Source organism: Fringilla coelebs (assembly GCF_963513975.1).
Source record: "Fringilla coelebs genome assembly, chromosome: 3".
Classification (NCBI taxonomy): domain Eukaryota; kingdom Metazoa; phylum Chordata; class Aves; order Passeriformes; family Fringillidae; genus Fringilla; species Fringilla coelebs.
This window is the reverse complement of record NC_140030.1, coordinates 26,248,799-26,267,805: the sequence shown is the minus strand read 5'-3', so window position 1 is coordinate 26,267,805 and position 19,007 is coordinate 26,248,799. Positions and strand designations below refer to the sequence as shown.

At 36.7% G+C, this 19,007-nt stretch overlaps 1 protein-coding gene across 1 annotated transcript in view; it reads left to right on the top strand.

Annotated features, from left to right (window-relative positions):
• KHDRBS2 (KH RNA binding domain containing, signal transduction associated 2) overlaps positions 1-19,007 on the top strand; it is a gene marked incomplete at its 5' end in the record, with an annotated part of 311,700 nt that overhangs the window by 281,796 nt on the left and 10,897 nt on the right. Inside the window, 2 exons of the mRNA XM_084202170.1 lie at positions 1,862-1,944; positions 15,578-15,636. Of these exons, the coding sequence (XP_084058296.1) occupies positions 1,862-1,944; positions 15,578-15,636 (142 nt within the window). The remainder of the gene's footprint in view (positions 1-1,861; positions 1,945-15,577; positions 15,637-19,007) is intronic.

Genomic DNA, 19,007 nt, shown 5'->3' with positions numbered 1-19,007 from the left:
CCTCTTCGCAGTAGCAGGATCCCACCCAGTAGCATCCTAGTCAATGTAACTAACATCTGTCTCCTGGGGTGCACTGTTTCTCTCATCCTGCCTACTGAAGCAAGCTATATAACCTTAAATATATCACTGTCATCTGCAGGGATATGTTTTGAGCTGTACTTTTTACTATATAATGTTAAATGTAGTGTATTTAGCTATATAATGTTAAATATATCACTGTCATCTGCAGGGATATGTTTTTAGCTGTACTTTTTACTATGAGTTCATACTAATGCAGACAAGTCAAAACGGTGCACTACCACCCAAAATGGAATATGTTGGGGTTTGTGTGGACTTCAGATTCTGGGAGAAGGCATTTCAGTTTGAAAATGGACAATCCCTTCTGCTCTAAAAGGCTTTACCTTACTACAGCTGACACAGTAAAATCACAATGCAGAGTCCTGTCCTTCCTTCAGGACTTGGAGCACCGCAGGGATGAAACCTCCCATCTGGAATCCACACTTACCCTCACTGCTGGGTAGCTCCGAGGAACAGGCAGATTTTATATGCTTGACCTAAGGAAACAACTGAATGCTTCCTCCATAGAATGCTTTCTTGAGTTTAGGAATGCCTGCGAAGTCTTATTTAATACCACTGGGGAGTTTAATTAGCAGAAATAATAAAGTACCAAACTAACTGTACCTTGGGTGATTATGATAGTGTACTAGAGTGATTGTTTGTTGGACTGTTGTTATTTTGGTCTCCCTCATGCTGTCCCTTCTCCCCCAACCCGAATAAACTTTGCATAGCTTGTGGGAGGAAAAATTGCCTTTTTCTGTAACTAATATCAAGTCAAAGTTTTTTTAAGTCCACTATTTCCTTTAGCATTTCCCTTAACAGAAAGGTGGGGTTTTTTTAGACAGCAAAATGTTTTGTTGCAATTTAACTACAAATACTGGCTCCCAAAAATCACAGAGAAATTAAAAAAAATAATTCCCATACAGCATTTCTTACACACTCTGTTGTCCTGTCATATGAAAAGAGCATATCAAAAGTCATCCCTTGGATTATATCTTTATTTATTTATTGTGTAGTTCCTGAGCACTCTTTGGTCCAGAGACAGCTACAATGGATCACAATTGTCAGTGACTCTCTCAGTGGAAAATTCAGGCATTAGATGAGCTGAACCACCTTCTAAAGTCACGTGTCTCTCTGTCTTAGGTGAACTGCTCATCTCTCTGAGCTCTTCACTGGTAACTTTAAGCTAGATGGGAGGAACCTGTACTAAATTGTTGGTTAATTTGTTAATTTAAAAAGAGTAAGATGCTCAGTGAAATTAAAGAGGCTTACTCTGCATTATTTTTAAAAGTCATATGCCATTACTTGCTCGTCAGATACTGTTTCTCATAGCTTGCTGTGTTCTGTTTTGCTGGTTTGCATTTTTTCAATATACTGAATATTAAGATTTTATCACAACACCATTCTTAATAGTGTAGAACAGTCAGTATCTTTGACCTGCCATTTGTGCATTTCACCTGTAGGTATTTATAGGACTATTTATGTAACAATCTGCTCAGAAATTGTTGGTTTTATTATTCATTCATCAGTATTCCACACAGATCCCACTGAAGCACTGTGGTTTGGACAATGCACCACAGTTTATCAGGGAATAAGCTGAGTTCTTAAATGAGTGACTGATTTCTTTATTCTTGCAATGTACAGGTTGCTCTTCACGATTCACCATTCTCTTCAGTCGACTGCGTGTTTCACATTATCGTGGGCAAACATGACATGCCCATGTTGATGCAATTTATTTTTACAGCTTGATAATATGCTTTGATTTATCACTCTTCTAAGCTGTGGTGTTCTGTTTTCCCCTTAGGGATACGATGATGGATATGGGGGTGAATATGATGATCCAAGCTATGAGGCATATGATAACAGTTATGCCACCCAAACACAAAGGTAAGAATTTGTGCTTTTGTTATTTCTCCAAAGTACACTTTTTTACCTTAGTTTTTCATGTAAATTTCCTGGTTTATTTTTCGCATTAAATTTTACAAAATCACTGCGTACTTTTGAAGTCAAAAGTAATGATGGCAGTCCAGATTTATACACAGAGATTCACATGATGTAAAAATGTAAGCAGCTATGCTTTTAAAATTGGTGCAAATGAAGTGTATTTTTTTTTACAAGCGGTTATATCATTTTCTTATTAGATGTTATTCTGAACTTATTTGTCCCCTTTTTTTTGTCCTTTACTGATGATAAGTTGTGAAGGGTATCTCATACTTATGGCTTTTACAATGTTTTGAGAACAACCAGAAAGTTAAAAAATATTTGTGATGGTAGCCTGTTTCTGGTTGGCATCCACCATCAAGGTAAACTATAGAAGGGAATTACATGCCAGAAGTAAGGCTGAAGCTATCTGTTTTCAAGCAGTTATTTTCTAAGCAACTCCCAGAATTTATAAGTTTGGAAACTTTTTTTTGTCCTTGTGATGTGGAATAATAGGAAATGGCTACGTTCACATCTTATATTGATTTGTGTGAATAAGATGAGGCAACAAAAATTATCCCTTTTTTATATACATACACCTCACACACTCAGCCATTAATTGAACAGTCCATGCATGTTTATTAAGTATGAAATGGCATCTTTCTCACCTTTAAGCTAAAGGATAACAGAGTCTTTCAACCAGTTATTCAGAAAGTGGTCTTATGCACTGCTGGAAGTATTCGTAAGGTTGTGGAAAGGCAAATGAAATTTTAACAAGTAAGGCACAGATTTTAACTACATTATTGTGTTTCTCACTGAGCAGGAAAGCGATGTATACACAGAGAGTTCTACACTCCTAAGGCCAGAGGACCTTTAACTTGGTTTTTCTGTTTAGCCATCTTTTTCACTGAATGCTTTGCTGATGTAGATGTCTGTCAGAATTATGTTCAGCTTCAGAACTGCTGTAGTGAGTGATACTTCAGTGGATAAAAAATACTTTATAAGTATTTTTATATCCAGTGAAGTATATTTAAAAGGATTTGTCACACCTAAATGTGAACCCCATCAAGTATACTTTAACACTTTCAAGTAATTATACTTTACTAGCTGCACCAGTCACGTCATGTCATTGTGTAGGTAGGTATTCTTGTTGTCAAATGTACTTCAATTTTTTTTAAAACAATTCAGTTCCTTTTTTGCTACAAGAGTGAATTGTCACAGGAGATATTGCTTCTGATGTAAAAACAATAATTAGTTGGAAATATCTTGATATGACATTGCTTTATAACATCTGAATTAACCTGTAATTTCTTTGCAACTTGATGTCCCAGGCAACTAAATGACAAATATATCAACTTTATGAGGAGTGGATTATAATGCAGCTAGAACTAGTAGTGATAATTTGGTACAAGAGAGAAAATTTATAGTCACGTAATTTAGTCAATTAAACAGCTATTAAGTTTAGTCATCAGATATGTTTTCTACTAATTGGAGGTACCTCCAGGATACCTAATCTGTTTAAAATCTGCAACTAAAATATTTCCTTTTGAAATATATGACAAGACATGTGGTCATACTTACCCATGCTGAGTGGCACTTAATGCCTCAAGTAGCCCATTGATTTCAAAGAGAGCACTTTCAGAGCACCATGCTTCTTGTTTCAAAGATTTAAAGAACAAATGGACCATTAAATACACAATTTGTATTTCTGCATGTTATTGGCCATTTACCTTCATAGAAATGCCTGCTTAGTGAGCAAAAAATAAAAATAATGCAATACGATGAAATAGCGTACCCAAAATGTTTGTGAGATGCGTATTTCAAAATGTTTTCTCCAAGTCTCAGATCTTGCTTATTAGTATAACCCAGTCATATGAGTCATACCATGTGCACACCTAGCAAAGAATATAAGTAGTACTGCTCCAAAGTACTTACTCATCTCATCCACTGTGTCATTTAAGGAAAAAAAATTAACAAAAATTTGCCAACAATGTCTGTGCTCAGGCAGGAAATTATCATTATTTCCCTCTGCAGGGAATGACTGAAATTCTAAAGCATGAGATGAGAAGCAATTGTAGTTAGTGGCTTAATGCAGAGCACCAAGATTTCTGTTCATGTTAAGGACAGAGTTTCCCATTGTTTTTTATGGCTTATTAGGGACTCAGTGTGGAATTTCTTAAGAGTGGTACACAGTTTTGTCCAACTGTCTGTCTTGCTGTGCATGTTGGCCAAGCCTTATTCTCTTCATTGCTTCAAAAAGAGCATGTTGGGGTGGAGGGTCATGAACTGACAGGGTGTATGGTCTGAGCTCAGGCTGACTTTGGTGTGCTTTAGAGCAGAGCTCATAGCAAATTCCCCTTGTTCCCCTGCTCACCCCATGCACAGAGTGAAGATAGAGTTTGGGCAGCCTGCCACCACCACCCCTGTTACCCCTGCCTTTGTCTTCCATACCCTCTATCTACTTCCCATTTGCTAGAGTCTTTCTGCCCACATATACTTCGTTTAGGGAGCTTTAGTACTTTGCTGTCCAGGATGTCTGATTTAGAATTTTGCAAACTAAGCTCTGCCAATAGCAGAGAAAATGAGCACAGTATCCACATGCACAGTGCTACAACATAGGGTTATGGTTTAGTAGAAGGAGCACCACAATTACCAATCCCTAAGACCATTCAGATGCTGTACTTTATAGTAAAAGCAGGGCCACCCCCAACACAGGCAGAAAATGATGAGGAGGACTCCATTGTAATCAGAAGGGTAATTAATTAGTTTATTATACTATATAATTCTATACTATATTATACTACGTCTAAACTGAATCTACACAAGCACTTAACTGACCAGAATCTTGTGACTGTCTGCTGACTGACAGTCTGCACACGTGCTTGGCCCTGATAGGCCAAGGAAACAAAGCACCATCACTTTGGGTAAGCAATCTCCATATTGCATTCTACTTTGGCACAAACATAGGCGCAGCAAATGAGATAAGAATTGTTCTTTTCTTTCTCTGAAGTTCCTCGCTGCAATTCCCAGAAAATATCTTTGGGAAGTTGTGCCTTGTTTTTCTCTGTGAAGAGAAATGCAGCCGCAGTACTTTAGTTCAGAACTATCTAAAAATTGATACTAAAAGTCAGGGATGGTGTTGCAGGTCCAACAATACACTTGGTATAGGTCCTTCTCTTATGGACTTACCTGATTAACTTCTCCAGACAGAAAACTCTGTCTGTCCTTCATGACAACAGTCTGATTTTTAGGCTGAAACTAGGGGGATGGGGTCACCTGTGGAAGAGGTCATGACAGTCTCAGAATCAGGCTGGAATGAAACCCACAGTAAGTCTGCATGTCTGAACAAGCTAAGAGGCATCTCAAGCACCCTTTGAAATGGAGCAAAGAAGCAACTTGAAGAGAGAGAATAGCAGGACTCTATGGTAAGTGCCACCTGTACCTTATTGAGATGGGGAGACTTATTTTAGAAATAAGAGAATTATGGGTTATGACAGTCTATATTACATGCAGATATGTCTTGCTTTTTAAATAGCAGAAGATGTATTTATAAAGTCACTTTTTCCCTCCTTATGTTCTGGTCCCGCAATGACAACCCAGAACACAAGATGGAACCTCAGGACAAATTTAAATGAACTGTCTGTCCTTCCCAACTAAGTCTGTAAGCATTATTTGCAAGATTCTGTGAAAGACTCACATTTTCTGAGAACGTTTAGAAGCCCTGCTCATTTTAGAATTTTTTTCACACAGGTGTCAAAATGCAGTTTTTAATGTAATTACAGTGAATGCTTTGTCAAATAGCAAAAAGAACAAGGAAACAACCATATCAGTGGGCAGGAGAAGACACCATATCTAACATACTTCCCATGGCAATAATGCACTGTAATTTGAATTTCTTGATGACCTTGTTTTCCTCTCTCTTCCCCTCCTTCCCCTCCCTTCCATATAAAGTGAAGATGGCTCTTGATAAGAATATCTGACTGTCCAGACACTCCAAGAGATATTCGGTAGTTTTTAAGTTCATACACTATTCTCTGCGTACTTGAAAGTAAGGCAGAGGACACTCAAAACTTTTCTGCCAGCTAGATGTACCTCTCAAACCTCTAGTCTGGCAACTTTATTTTAAAAAATGTAGGCACAATATACAAAATGGTAGAAGTGTTAATTTCCAACTCAGCTGTAACACACAGAAAGTGTAGGAGAATCCTATTAGCTTCCAAAATGTAATGCACTTTTTGATTTTCTTACCAGGAACTTTTAAGTCTGTCGATCTGTCACCACTGTCCAGGATTCATGGGCTGAGCTCACTAGGTCACCAGAAGAAAAGGATGCTAAGTTTTGTCAGGAGATGTAGAAGATCAGCCTCTGGTTACTCAGAGGTTGTTAGGGATCAGACTGTCCCACGTGCAAAGTGGGGCCAGACTTCGCAGCCAAGACCAGCAGAATAATTTGGTGAAAATGGATCATTTGCTGATGAATCATGATGGCCAACAGAGCCATCTTCAGCTCTGCTACCACATCTGCAGTCATCTCCATTAACCTTTGTGTCTCTGCCAGCACCAACAGGTTCATTTCAAAGATACCATGTCTCACAGCCAAATGAGATACCAAGGACAGCTGGGACTGACTGTCCGGTCATGGGATGGAGCAGGAAGGGTATATTCTCTTTAATTCACTTGTGCCCAACTTACCCAGCCATATGTAGTGTAAACAGTCATCTCTAACAGGGAGGAGCAAAGGAAGCCAAGGATTATCAATGAAGCTTAAAATTTGTTTGATATTATTTCCCTGCTCCACAAGGCCTGGCATGAGCAGTCATCCATTGATCCATTCTGGTTTTTGTGAACAGGTAGATGGTATATTGGCAATGACTTTCAGGTCTGGCTGCCTGGCTTTTTATTCTGCCTTTTTTCTGTATGAACATAGTTCAGCAGCTATATTAGTTGCCAGTGTGTGCTGTCTAAAGCAAGAAGGGCTGATGACTCCCACCTCAGGCTGTAAATAGACTTGTAAATATCAGGAAAGCCATAACATACTGACAAGAAGAATAAATAATTCAGTGATAAAAGACAGATGAAAATAGTGCACAACGTTGCTGTTACAGATTCCATCCCACAGCAGTATAGGCCTTGTGATGGCATGTTGTCATCCTTGCTGTGACTGCAAGATGACACAGGTAAAAAGCATTTCTCATGCCTGTCTGCACCCAGCCTCACTAATAATAATAACAGTAACCCAATTTTAGGACCTTGAAGCAACTCTTGGCAAAATATTTACTGTTAATCTTACAAATAAGTTATGTAATGCTTTAGGCAGGAGTCCTCTGGGCAGACATTTCATGCTGGTATGCTGATCATTTTGGTCAAAGAACTTCTTTTTGGTCTGTCAAACTCACACTTCAAACCCATCCTGCTGAGAAATAAACAAACTTCTGTTTCTGATTGGAATTGCATATTATAGGCCATGTCATCTCCAAATTTCCCCTCTAAGATGCTAGTGATAGTTCAGAATCCTAAGCTTAAACATAAAGAAAAATGGCACTAGTATATCTGGAATAAATTCTGAGTAGTTCTTGCAAGATTTGAAGACTGACAAACATTGTGTTTATAATTGCTAAAATGGAATTATCTTAGAGGACTGAAGAAGAAAAAAAAGTGCAGTGACAGAGAAAAGTTGACTGATACCTTTCACCACACGGAATTGTGTTTAATTCAAAAGGTACAATAATACCTAAAGCTGCACTGTTATGTGCTAAGTTCACTTGGGCATCTGTTTCTCAATACTAGGAACTGAAGTAAAAGGACAAAAATGCTGCCTATGCCCACTATGCTGCTAAGGAAAATAGATACTATGGCCATATCAGTGTAGTTTTATCCTAGTAACTGTTTGTAGCAATACCTATCCATTCAGCCTGCAATAAATGCTACATTCTTCTAATTACTCATACCCACAGAAAATTTCAAGAGCATATTCAGCCACTCAAGTTGAATACATGACAAGTTATTGACTTTGAAAAGAAACTGTTTTCCCTGGTTAATGTTTCTATTTCAAAGCTCATGTGATCTACTATAAAGCTTATGTTTAGAGCTTCTTTTTTCTGCTGTGTGGGCTGCTAGTAGTAGAGTTTAGGAATCACTTACTTATTTCTGATCTGATATGCAGGAGTACAACATGGACTCAATCCATTTCACCTATGTGGCTTGCAGTACAATCACATCAGTGCACAGCCATGCTGAAAATTTACTTAGGACAAGTATTTTATTCAGTTGTATCTGAAAGAATTGTTTGCATCAGCAGGATATATTTGCATGAGCTCCAGTTCATCCTAGTTATCCTTGCTTGACCTCCAGATATCAAGGTACTGTATGTACATCTGTTTCCAATGATGAGTTTCTCAAAGCAGTGGTGCAAGTAAACTAAAAAACTAGTACACTTGTAAAGACAGCAGTACAAGGTTCAGCTGGGTGTACATGTTCCTTGGTGAACTCTATTCAGAAGTTCTATCCCACTGTTTTCAGCTACTTGCTTTATGAAAAATTCCAGCAGATTAGTTGTGAAGTATCCATAGTTAAATGAAAGAATTTTGTCCTTAGTTTAAAAATAATGGTTAGACAAGACTGGGAATAATCATTATTTGAATTAGTAGATTATCACATAATTAAATGTTTTAATGATATAAACAGAGGTTTGCGCACTTCTATCTATCAAAATATTACTATGTACTAAAATACATAAACACATAAATATAGTAGAGGCTGCAATAGGTAAAATAGTTACACTGATTCTTTTCAAAATGTGATATTCATTATTATTTTCTCTACTACTCACTCTTTCACTCTTTCACTTTTTAAGCACTGTGCATTGTATTTATATTTTGTCATATTTCATTTTGGCTATGTGCTTATATCCGCCTGTCCATAAATAAAGATTTCCCTGTATTTTATTTCCAATCTGTTGAAATCAATCAAGGCAGGAAGCCTAGAATATGACATTTTATGTATCTTCACAGCAATCTACTTCTGGCATTCATCATCAGAAACTGTTTTCAAATGCCACTTCTCATTTATTTGATTCGATGAGCAAAGTTGAGTCAAATTTCACTAGTCTGAACTAGAGAAAAGTTTTTCCTCTAAAACTGTCTAGGATTCTGAAAATGCTGCATCATTCCCTTTGCAAATACTGTTTCTGCAGACATTTGGTATTATATGCTGAAATAGTTAGTCATAATTCTGTATCTATAGAAAATGACAGTGGAATGTAGAATAGATAAATAGAAACTGACATGTGAAATTAAATGGCAGATTGGTTTGTATTTCATACTTTGCAAAAAGTTCAGAAACCAAAGTCATCTTGCAATTATGTTGGCTCTCCAATCCTATGCTTGTATAACTTTACTGCTTTCATTGTTTGTAATAGTTTTAAATTCATATTTTCAGTAGCACAAAATCAAACATACAAAAATGCTGGAGACAGTTGAATCTAGTTTAACTTCAGGCATGTTGTAAGGTACTAAATAAATCCAGGAGTATGTTAATGGAGATATTATCCTCTGTTAAAAATATTGGATACAATCAAAATTGAGTTTTCAGAAAAAGGGAGCCCTTATCCACTAAAATGCTCACCATATTTCATTAGTTCCAAAGAAATATTGAGTAAAGGACTATATATGTGGTATAAGACTGAATCTTGTAAGTTCCTTTATTCAAAAGATTTGTCATCTTCACTATAGATACAATGCTCTTTTAAATAAAAATGTTCCAGTAAATTTCAGATTCCTAGAAAGATTATCTCTTTATTCACATATTTCCACTATGAGATATTATTTTGTAAAAGTTTCATATATTGTAATTCATGTGAATGCAGATCTTGCTCACCTCTCTTCCAGGCAGAAGTATACTGCTTTGTATAAACAGCTTTTCTTTCACAGCCAACTGTGTGTTAAATCCTTCTGGCTCCCTCCCTCGTGTAGGAGGGAGAAGCTTTACAAACACAGTCTTACATAAAGCACCTGCAGTAACATTAGACTGCATCCTGTTAGCACAGGAACTGAATATTTGATTGTACCACTTATTGAGTTGGAAGTTGGAAATGCCAAAGATTACTGAATAGAAATTATATAAGGAAAGAAGGAGATAATTTTAGACCAAGAATCCACAGGATCCATTTGAGGATGTGAAAAAGAGACTTGTCTAAAATATTGAATACCACTTCTAAAATATTAATTCCCATTTTTCGGGGTCCTTGTGAGCTATCCTGGGCATTAGCTTGACTCAAGAATCTTGTCTAAATGTAACCCTGACTGGGATATATCTCTAAGAAGTGATAAAGGTTCATTTATTTGTACCCATGTAGATGCTAATTGCAAACTGTCAAAGGCTGAGAATCCCTCCTCAGAAATTTCCAATCCCAAATGACTATATTGGTTCACTCTCACATTGTTGATCTCTACGAAGATGGAAGGTACCTCAAATTATTTCTACTTCTTCAAAGACTAGTGTACAAGTTTTTAGCCTATTTCATTATGAGTCTGAACTGTGGAACTTCATCAGCTGAACCTCTGGTTTGAATCAGTTCATGTATTTCACAAAAGAAGCCTAATCATTATCTAACGGCAGAGTTATAGTTCCAGGGATTTATCAAAAGCCTCTAAATTGGCTGGCTTCTTCCCAAACATTTCCCAATAAAGTACTCTTATTCTAACATATATTCTACCAGTTTAAAAGTACCATTAGGTAAGAAAAAAAGTGTTTTTACAGGAAAATATTCTCTTCTAAATCTAAATTAACCGGTCTTTCTCAAAGACTTTCCATTTCTTAGGGTCTTTTAGGATAGACTACAGAACACACTTCGGTACAGATTCACTCGTTAGCAACGTTTAAAGAAGATAAGCTCTTTCTTGTACCTTTCTGTTTTGGCTTTAGAGAGTACATTGTATGTCTGCACCCACATTTGAGAATAAAAGCTTAGATGCATCCTTCCTCAAAAAAAACCCTGAAGAACAAAAAGAGAGAGAGGAAGAACAAAACAAAAAAACCCCACGCACAACCAAAGAGCACAAGGGAACACGAAGTACTGCTGTTCTTCAGTTCTTGCACTGTTCTGCTGCCTTGTGTTGCTGCAGCTGTAAGAGCAGCCAGGGAGCCAGATGGTAATGTTGATAACGCAGGGTCTCTTGCCAGCAGCTTCCTGCAGGTGCAGGAAGAGACTGGTCAAAGGCTAATGCACTCTGTTCATTAATGTCATGTTTTCCTGTACCTAACCCCAGTGACCTCTGAGTGGTGAACATCACGCTTCCCTTGGGTAGCCTGTTGACCCAAGAGTCAGCTTCTGTGGCTTCAGTCTTAACACTGTTGTTTGTGTTTCTCAGCCTAAACCACTTTAAAGGGCTGTTCTCTACAGGCTTTTGAGCAAGCTGTGTGGCTTCCCATGGGTATTGACACAGTCAAACTGGAATACATTTTTTTGCACTAATACCAATTTTAAAAAGTCACAGTTAATGAGAGGTTAAAAGTCTTTGTTGGCTTTAAAGGTTGCCATTTGGATATAGTCTCTGTACTTGAGCCTTCATCATAGAGCTCATATCATCATAGATGCAGTCTCTGTACTTGAGCTTTCATCATACAGCTCTGTACTAGAGCCTTCATCATACCATAGGAGCACTAGATAATATAGCTTGGAAGGCATCAAAGGACCCTTATCTCTCAAAACAAGCATCTTGTGCTGGTTTGGGTTTGGGGTTGTTTTGGAAACTGATCCAGCTTTGTCAACATGAAGAGAGAGAACAGGTCATTCATGGAAACTTTCATTTCAAATCTTTAAAATGAACATGTTCAAAAATATTAACCAAAATGAAAAGTTAAAAACAATGCACATAAATAGGTAAAGATTATGAAAATTTCCAGTATAGGTAATCCCCTTGGCCACAGAATAGGAATTAGGACAGGGTCATATATCTGTGTTGTAAATATTTCTTATAGAGAAAAATAACATCAGAGTTTTTCATATACGAACCAAATTAAACTACTTCTAATATACTGTGTATATAAATTTTTTTTATGAGTGCTACCTGTAGAAGGTTCCTAAAGTGTTGGTCATAGTACATTGAGACCTCAATGTTTCAGAAATATAGTGTTAAAGTATAGTGAAGTAAAAGCTGAAAAGTTGGTAATGAGTTAATCCTGTCTGCTTTATAAAATGCATTGCATCCTGCTTTCAGATGGGTGCACGTACTTTAAGTAAATTACACTTCATGTTGCTTGAAAGTAATGAATGCTAATGATAGATAATGGTGTTTTGTTTCCAATTAGCACTGCCAAGAGAGTCAGTGGTTTCTAGAGCTCATGATCACTGTATTTTCCAGGAACAGTCTGAGAACTATAAAATTATATAAACAAGTATTATTTATGCTGAATGCATTTGCTGATTGCTTCCTTCTCAGTTGGCCATAATGCAAATCGAACTACCTCTCTCTGTAGTTCAGTAATTTTAAAAAAAAGAGCATCATGTTTGTAAAGCCATAATCTATCACATATTTTTTAAAATTATCACCCATTGTTTATTTTGCTGTAAAACAGAGGAAAATGTCTACAACTAAATGCCTATAATAAATTATAGTGACTATTTAAAGAGGTTTAAAATAAAGCAGATGAATGGATAAGCGGTTTAGCCCACAAAATATGAGTTTAAGTCTGGTATTTCATAGTGAGAAATAAGTTTTATTCACTTACATATTCTTCAAAACACTTTTCAATATGAGTTGGCAAATAATTTGAAATGCCATTTTGGTTCAAATCTACGAAAAGGATGTTCTATTCAGGGAAATAAAGTTGGAGAATTAAGATGACAATCATGTATTGTGCTATGAATTTCGTGTTTTCAGGAGTGTGTTAAGTATTGTGCTCACAGACATCAAATACGCAGTGTGTAACAAATTACTTCCTTTTTATAGTTGTAATGCAGATTGTTTCTTATTTTATGATTGTTTGTGTATTAACTTAGTATTCTGTTGATAGTGTATTTCAGTTCAGAATGTTCACTGCAGGATTTTTATCTCACATCCTTATTATCTCTATGATTGTATATTTCTTTCTCAAATAAAAACATACAACACCAATAATGTAGCAATGAATTTTTTACCTGCTCTTGCAAGTCTTGTGTTCTGCTGGATGTTATGTTGATGGGTAAGAGCTCAAGGCCCTCATCAGTGATCACTGAAAGCAGGATTGCTGTTGATAAGTTACTGGCCTTTGGATTGGCCTCCTTTTAAAGCTAACCTTTGGAGGCAGCTACTTTGGTTTGCAAAAACCTATCAGGAAGAAGTATTAGCATCTTATCTGCTGGCGGAAGATAGGAGTCCTTGTGTTCCTTTTCTTTTAGCGCCACTCACTAGTCCAACACCCTCTTCTAGCCAGGAAAGCAGGCAATATGCCAAAATGCAGCTTCTAAAATTACTTTTTCATATGGCTGTCTGCCAGAGCTGGGTGGTATGTCGTGTGTCTGTTCAGAGCAGTGCAAGTCATTTCTTCATAAGCTTTGTAGCTATGACTGGATAAATGCTTTAACCCTGATGCTGCAGTGCTTTACTTCACCTTACGTAATCCTGTCATTTCATTAATTGGCTACTAAAATAATTGCAAAATAGTACAGAATTAATATTGTGTTCTACAAATAAATTATGTATTCTTCCTGTTTATTTCTTACACCATTTCAATAGGAGGGCTTGTATATTTAGATAATTAATTTTCAAGCAGCTGGATGGTTTCCATTATCTGAGAAGTCTTAACAGTTGTTGTGTCCTGTAGAGCTTGGTTGGCATTGAGAAAAGTCTTCATTGAAGTGTTAACTTAATTTCATTCATGTTATTCTTATGTCCATTTTTGCAACTGCTTTAGCAAATGAATTTCATCTCTCCAAGATACTGGTGTCATTGTAATTCACTTACACGAATGACTTCTGACTAAACTTAATGCACACAATTATAGTTACATTTTTAGTTTAAAAAAAGGAAAAAGCAAAACCAAATAAATGGATATTTGTAATCAAAAACTCCGAGAGCTATCCCTAGCCATTCAGGGGATGACATGACCCAAGTCAAAACAGCTTGACTGTCAGTTATTGGATACATGCAGTCAGTGTCCTTGAGTGAGATAGAAAGCAGAAATTATTATTACTATTATTCTCAGAAATTATTCCAGTAATAGTTATGGATAGCTATTGAGTTCAAGAAATTAAAAATCTGATTACAGGCTGTTTGTGAACAAAGTTAAAATTAGGTTAAGAAAATAATTTTTATAGATTGCTTGTTTATCTCTCTTGCACTTCTGAAATATTTCTACTTACAATCCACTGTCAACTAAGCTTGTCTCTCAAGTGTAAACTAATATTTTTAAAACAGTAATCCAATATGGAAAATGGCCAGAGCAGTAATGTTATAATTATAGCAATATTGAGCTTCTTGCCTGCTTCTGTTCATTTTACAAGAGTCTATCTCACACAGTGTCCAGGGAAAAAAAAGCAGAAGTAACAACAACTACAAGCTATCAACAGAGAAAGTGTTACATTTTCTGTTTGGTTTCACTGCAGATTGAAGAAATGCAATCTAGTGGAGTTCATGAAGTTTGCAGATTTTTCTGGGCAGAGACTGATTCTTGTATACTTACATGTTACCTGAGAACAGAAGTAGCCTGATCTTGAATTTGGTACCAGGTACCAAAAACAGAATGCAAACTATAAATAACAACAGCAGTGAAGCAAAAATGTGAATAATACCCTTTCCATTTAATTATGTCTCAGAGGCTGAATTTTCTGGATGCCCACTCCACATAATAGCTGGGAATTGCTGATTATCAGAATGTAACTATTATCTGAAATGTTTTGGTAACATTTTAATGTGACTATACATAATTTTTGAAAACAGTGAAAAAGTGAGTTTGAGACTGTTAAGTGTGATTTTGCACTCATAGACCCTCATTAATTTCAATTTGTGTTTTATTGATCACTGTGTAAAACTTTCCATGGGTGTCCAATAACTACATAAGGAAAAAGGCTGTGGAGAATCAAATTTCTCTCTACAGGCAATGGGAACATGCTTCTTTTTCAGGATCAAAGCTGGAAACCTGTCAGTGTTTTTGGTAAAGTTAAGTAGTTTACAGGTTCCACACCATACAGTACAGTCAGCTTTGTGAAAACAAACCACACTGAGTTTGGTAACACGTAAATGTTTAGAATTACAGGTAAATGAGGATGAAACCCCTTTTGTTAGTTTAACAACAGTGGTCTTTTAATACAGCGGTCTTTTTTCAGACCTCATTTTTGCAAGTAGAATTTCTCTCAGTCTTTGTCACATCTCCAGGTTTACATATTTAGAATCCAATTTGGGTTTTTATGCTGAGTAGATAAGAAATGTTATATACTGTACAATAGCTTTTATTGTCAGTGATGCATTTTCTTTCCTATCTTTAAATATTCCCTATGCCTGAAACTAGCTGGACTATGCTATCATGTCAAAATGTTAAAATGGCTTTTATTTTGTGAGCTGTGTTTTTGTTTTGAGTTGGTTACTCACAGTAATAGTGACATGGCTATCTTGAATCTGTTACAGTGTGCCTGAATATTATGACTATGGTCACGGAACAAGTGAAGAGGCTTATGACAGCTACGGTAAGGTCTCTTCTATCTTCTGCAAATGTGTGAAATCAAAGGAAAATATCTGTCACTGACAATTCAGAAATTACTTCATACACTTTTCTTTATTTCACTCATTTTACAAAGCCCAAATAAAATAGATTTGTGTAACTTCAGGGTGAGTTTTGACATTGGACCAGAAAATTAGATTGATGAATTTCAATCAAAATTACAAAGCCAGTTACTCACAGTCACAGGTCAGTTTAACAGAAACACAAAATTTTCCATTGGTGTTTGAATATCTTTCACAGTGTTAAAGTTCAGTCTGCTTGATTTGCCAACAATACTATGTATCTGCTGTTGTCATGTGCATCATTTCAATTAGCAAGGTTTGTGAGATTTAGATTTTGATTTTTCCACTTAATCAAAGTGGAAAGAAGGAGAGGGTGCTGTATCACCATGGGAACCCCTCCTGCACCAAGATAAAGGAGCATCTCATGCCTCACTAGGCAGTATTAGTAGAGGGAGGTCTGTAGTCTTTGCACTTACCCATCGAGTCTGTGTCTGAGCTGGAACAGTTCCACCTCCTGAGTACAGGGGGCATGAAAGGAAGAGAAGTGAAGGGAAAAGAAGCTCCCATGAGCACAAATCATTTTCCAGATCTGTTTTTTGCTAGGAGTGATATATTTCAATAACTGGAGTCTTGACCATGTTTTCCTATTCATAATTATCAGTACATTGTATGAGGTGGCACGGTGAATCTCACTCAGAGATTTCAACTGAAATAACAAGTCAGCTTAAAGAGTAACCCTAATATTCAGCAGAGCTTTCATGCCTGATTTACTGCTTCTGAAGTATCCTAAGTCTACATAGTGACTTCCACAGCATTGTGAAAATGAGAGCTGATGGAAATGATACTGCAAATGAAAGTTACACTAAGGGGTTATATAAGGGTTGCTGCTTGAAATAAATAATTTTATTCATGCAGCTGTGAAGCAAATGTCACTAATGCTAACTTGCAGTTTCCTTTGTATTGGTACAGAAATAGACATTAGTGAGATGTTGTCAAAATGATTGCATTGCATAGTCAGAAATAACTTTTTTTTTGTATAATCAGTTCTCACAATCTATTTGGATGATACAATGTGCAGTCAAGCACATTTTCAATGCTAGGCAAGTAATAATAATAGCTTATCCATATCAGTGTGAGTGGTTCAGTTACCCTTTGTTCTGCTTCCTTTTTGCGCATACATTTTTAATAGCTGTAGTGGAGGATCCTTCCTCCCATCTACAGATCCCCTCTCCACTGCTGTCCTGAATGCACTGCCAAGCTGTTAGGCAATGCAGAAAAGAATAGTCTGAGCTCAGCAGCAAGAATTACTCACTGTTTAACTTTTAATTACACTCCACCATGCTGAATCTCCATGTGTTTGGGCAAGACATTTAAAGTAGTGTCACTTTCCTTCCAATCCCTCATTTGTAAAACTAGAAGAATATTACTTGTTTTCCCAGCAGGGATTTTGAATGGACTAATTAGCTAAGGCTTACAAAGTGTTCACAGAGTGGCATCATGACTAAGTTTATGCTCTGCATGAAGCTCTTTTTTTTTTGTTTTCCATTCAGCCGCCGAAACAAACCTAACTTGCTTGGGTTTCCTTTGCTAAACTTAAAATACATGGCTCATAACTGTGGACTTGCTTTGATTTTTACTTGAACTATTTTCTGAGATGGCGTTTGCATACAAAAATCTGTGTTATCAATAACCTGGAATAAACTTAAAGTTGAATAATATTTCAAATATCAATGTTGTTACTTCCTGATAGCAGATACATCTATATATAACTGTTTATGCTACTCTTGGTTCACCTACTTAGGAGATTAGTAAATTTGCCAGTTTCATGCCCTGGAAATATGTGCAGGAACTTCTGTCATTCCCAAGTCACCGCTATTTATCTGAAGAGGTAATCTGAGTACACAGAGCTATAGAGCTATAGAATATATGCTTAACTTCCTCAGTTTCTGAGTTCTTGCTGCATGCACTGATGTTCTCTCTGTATCTGATCTATCACCCCTTCTCATCCTCTCCTAACTTTACCCTAATTCTCTGTTTCCAGTTCTCTACTTTTTCAGGATGTTTTGTTTCAGGATGTTTTAATGCAGTGGGATGGATTTGGGACACTCATTGTGAGTCTCCTGAATCCATCCCACTGTATTAAATCAGCTACCCCTTCATTTTTCATCATCCTGCAGAAATTAAGTTTTTCTTTCATTTCAATTCAATTTCACACCTTGTTTTGCCTTTCATAACAAGGCAATATTCCTCCTTTACAATTCTTTCTGGCACACCTCTGTAATTCAAAATTCTCCCAAACTCTGAAAAGGACCACAGACAAACGGTACATGAATAAAGTCTTGTTGTCAACTCTTAGGTTTTTTTGTGCAACAACTTATCTTTTCTTCTTTATCCTTTTCAATAACAATATCTGAATTATCAAAAATTTACTAGCTTGGCTTTTTTTTTACTTTCTTCCATGCATCCTCTTTCTTCCAACTTACCTTTAGGCAGGACAGTTTTCAAACCAGAGAAGGTTTTCTTTCATTTTTTGTGAAGTAGATTCAATGAAATAATAATGCTACTTCATACTTACAATCTTTTTAAAGTATAAAATAGAGTTCTTTGTAGCTTCTTAGTTATAGAGCACAATAGTACTCCTAAATGAGCTGCCTGCTATGACTTTCCTTGCTATCTGTACTCCTAAGAAGTAGCAGGTGGTTTATGTCTTGTGGGTTCTTCTCTGCTCCTTTTAAAAAACTTGTGGAGAATTCTGACTGAGGAAACTGTTTCCTCAGACGACCATAAGATTTATGTATTTATGGATTTTTCACAGTACAGTTCCAAAAATTAGAGGGGTGTTTCAGAGCAGAGCCCACCTGAACACCATTCAGTTCTCAGGAAGTTCACATCTCTGATTAGATGGAAGTACTAACCAAGGAGGAATCTAAGTCACTTGTCATAAGCTGGGCAAGATGGATTCCTAAACAGTATTCAGTGCTGTAAAATCCATAACTTACCTGCCTGAACTCCTTGCTCAGTTTCTTTTGTGAAGGTTCATAAGAATTCCATCCCCTCCAAATCCAGCCAAGGCATCTCCCAAGGCAATAGGAAGATCAGGGATGTATTTAAAATCACACTGCTTTCCATGACTAAGGGTTGTTCTATGAATGAAAATTTGCAGTACAGAACCCACTCATGAAGTTAGACACTTCAGCTGTGTTGTGATTTGACATGCTTGTCACCCAGTCTCTCAGAAGGATCAAAGTAGAGACACTTCAAAGCATTTCCTGCAGCAGTCTCTGAGCACATGGAAATACAGTACTCAGGAATTATGAGATTCCTACAAATTTTT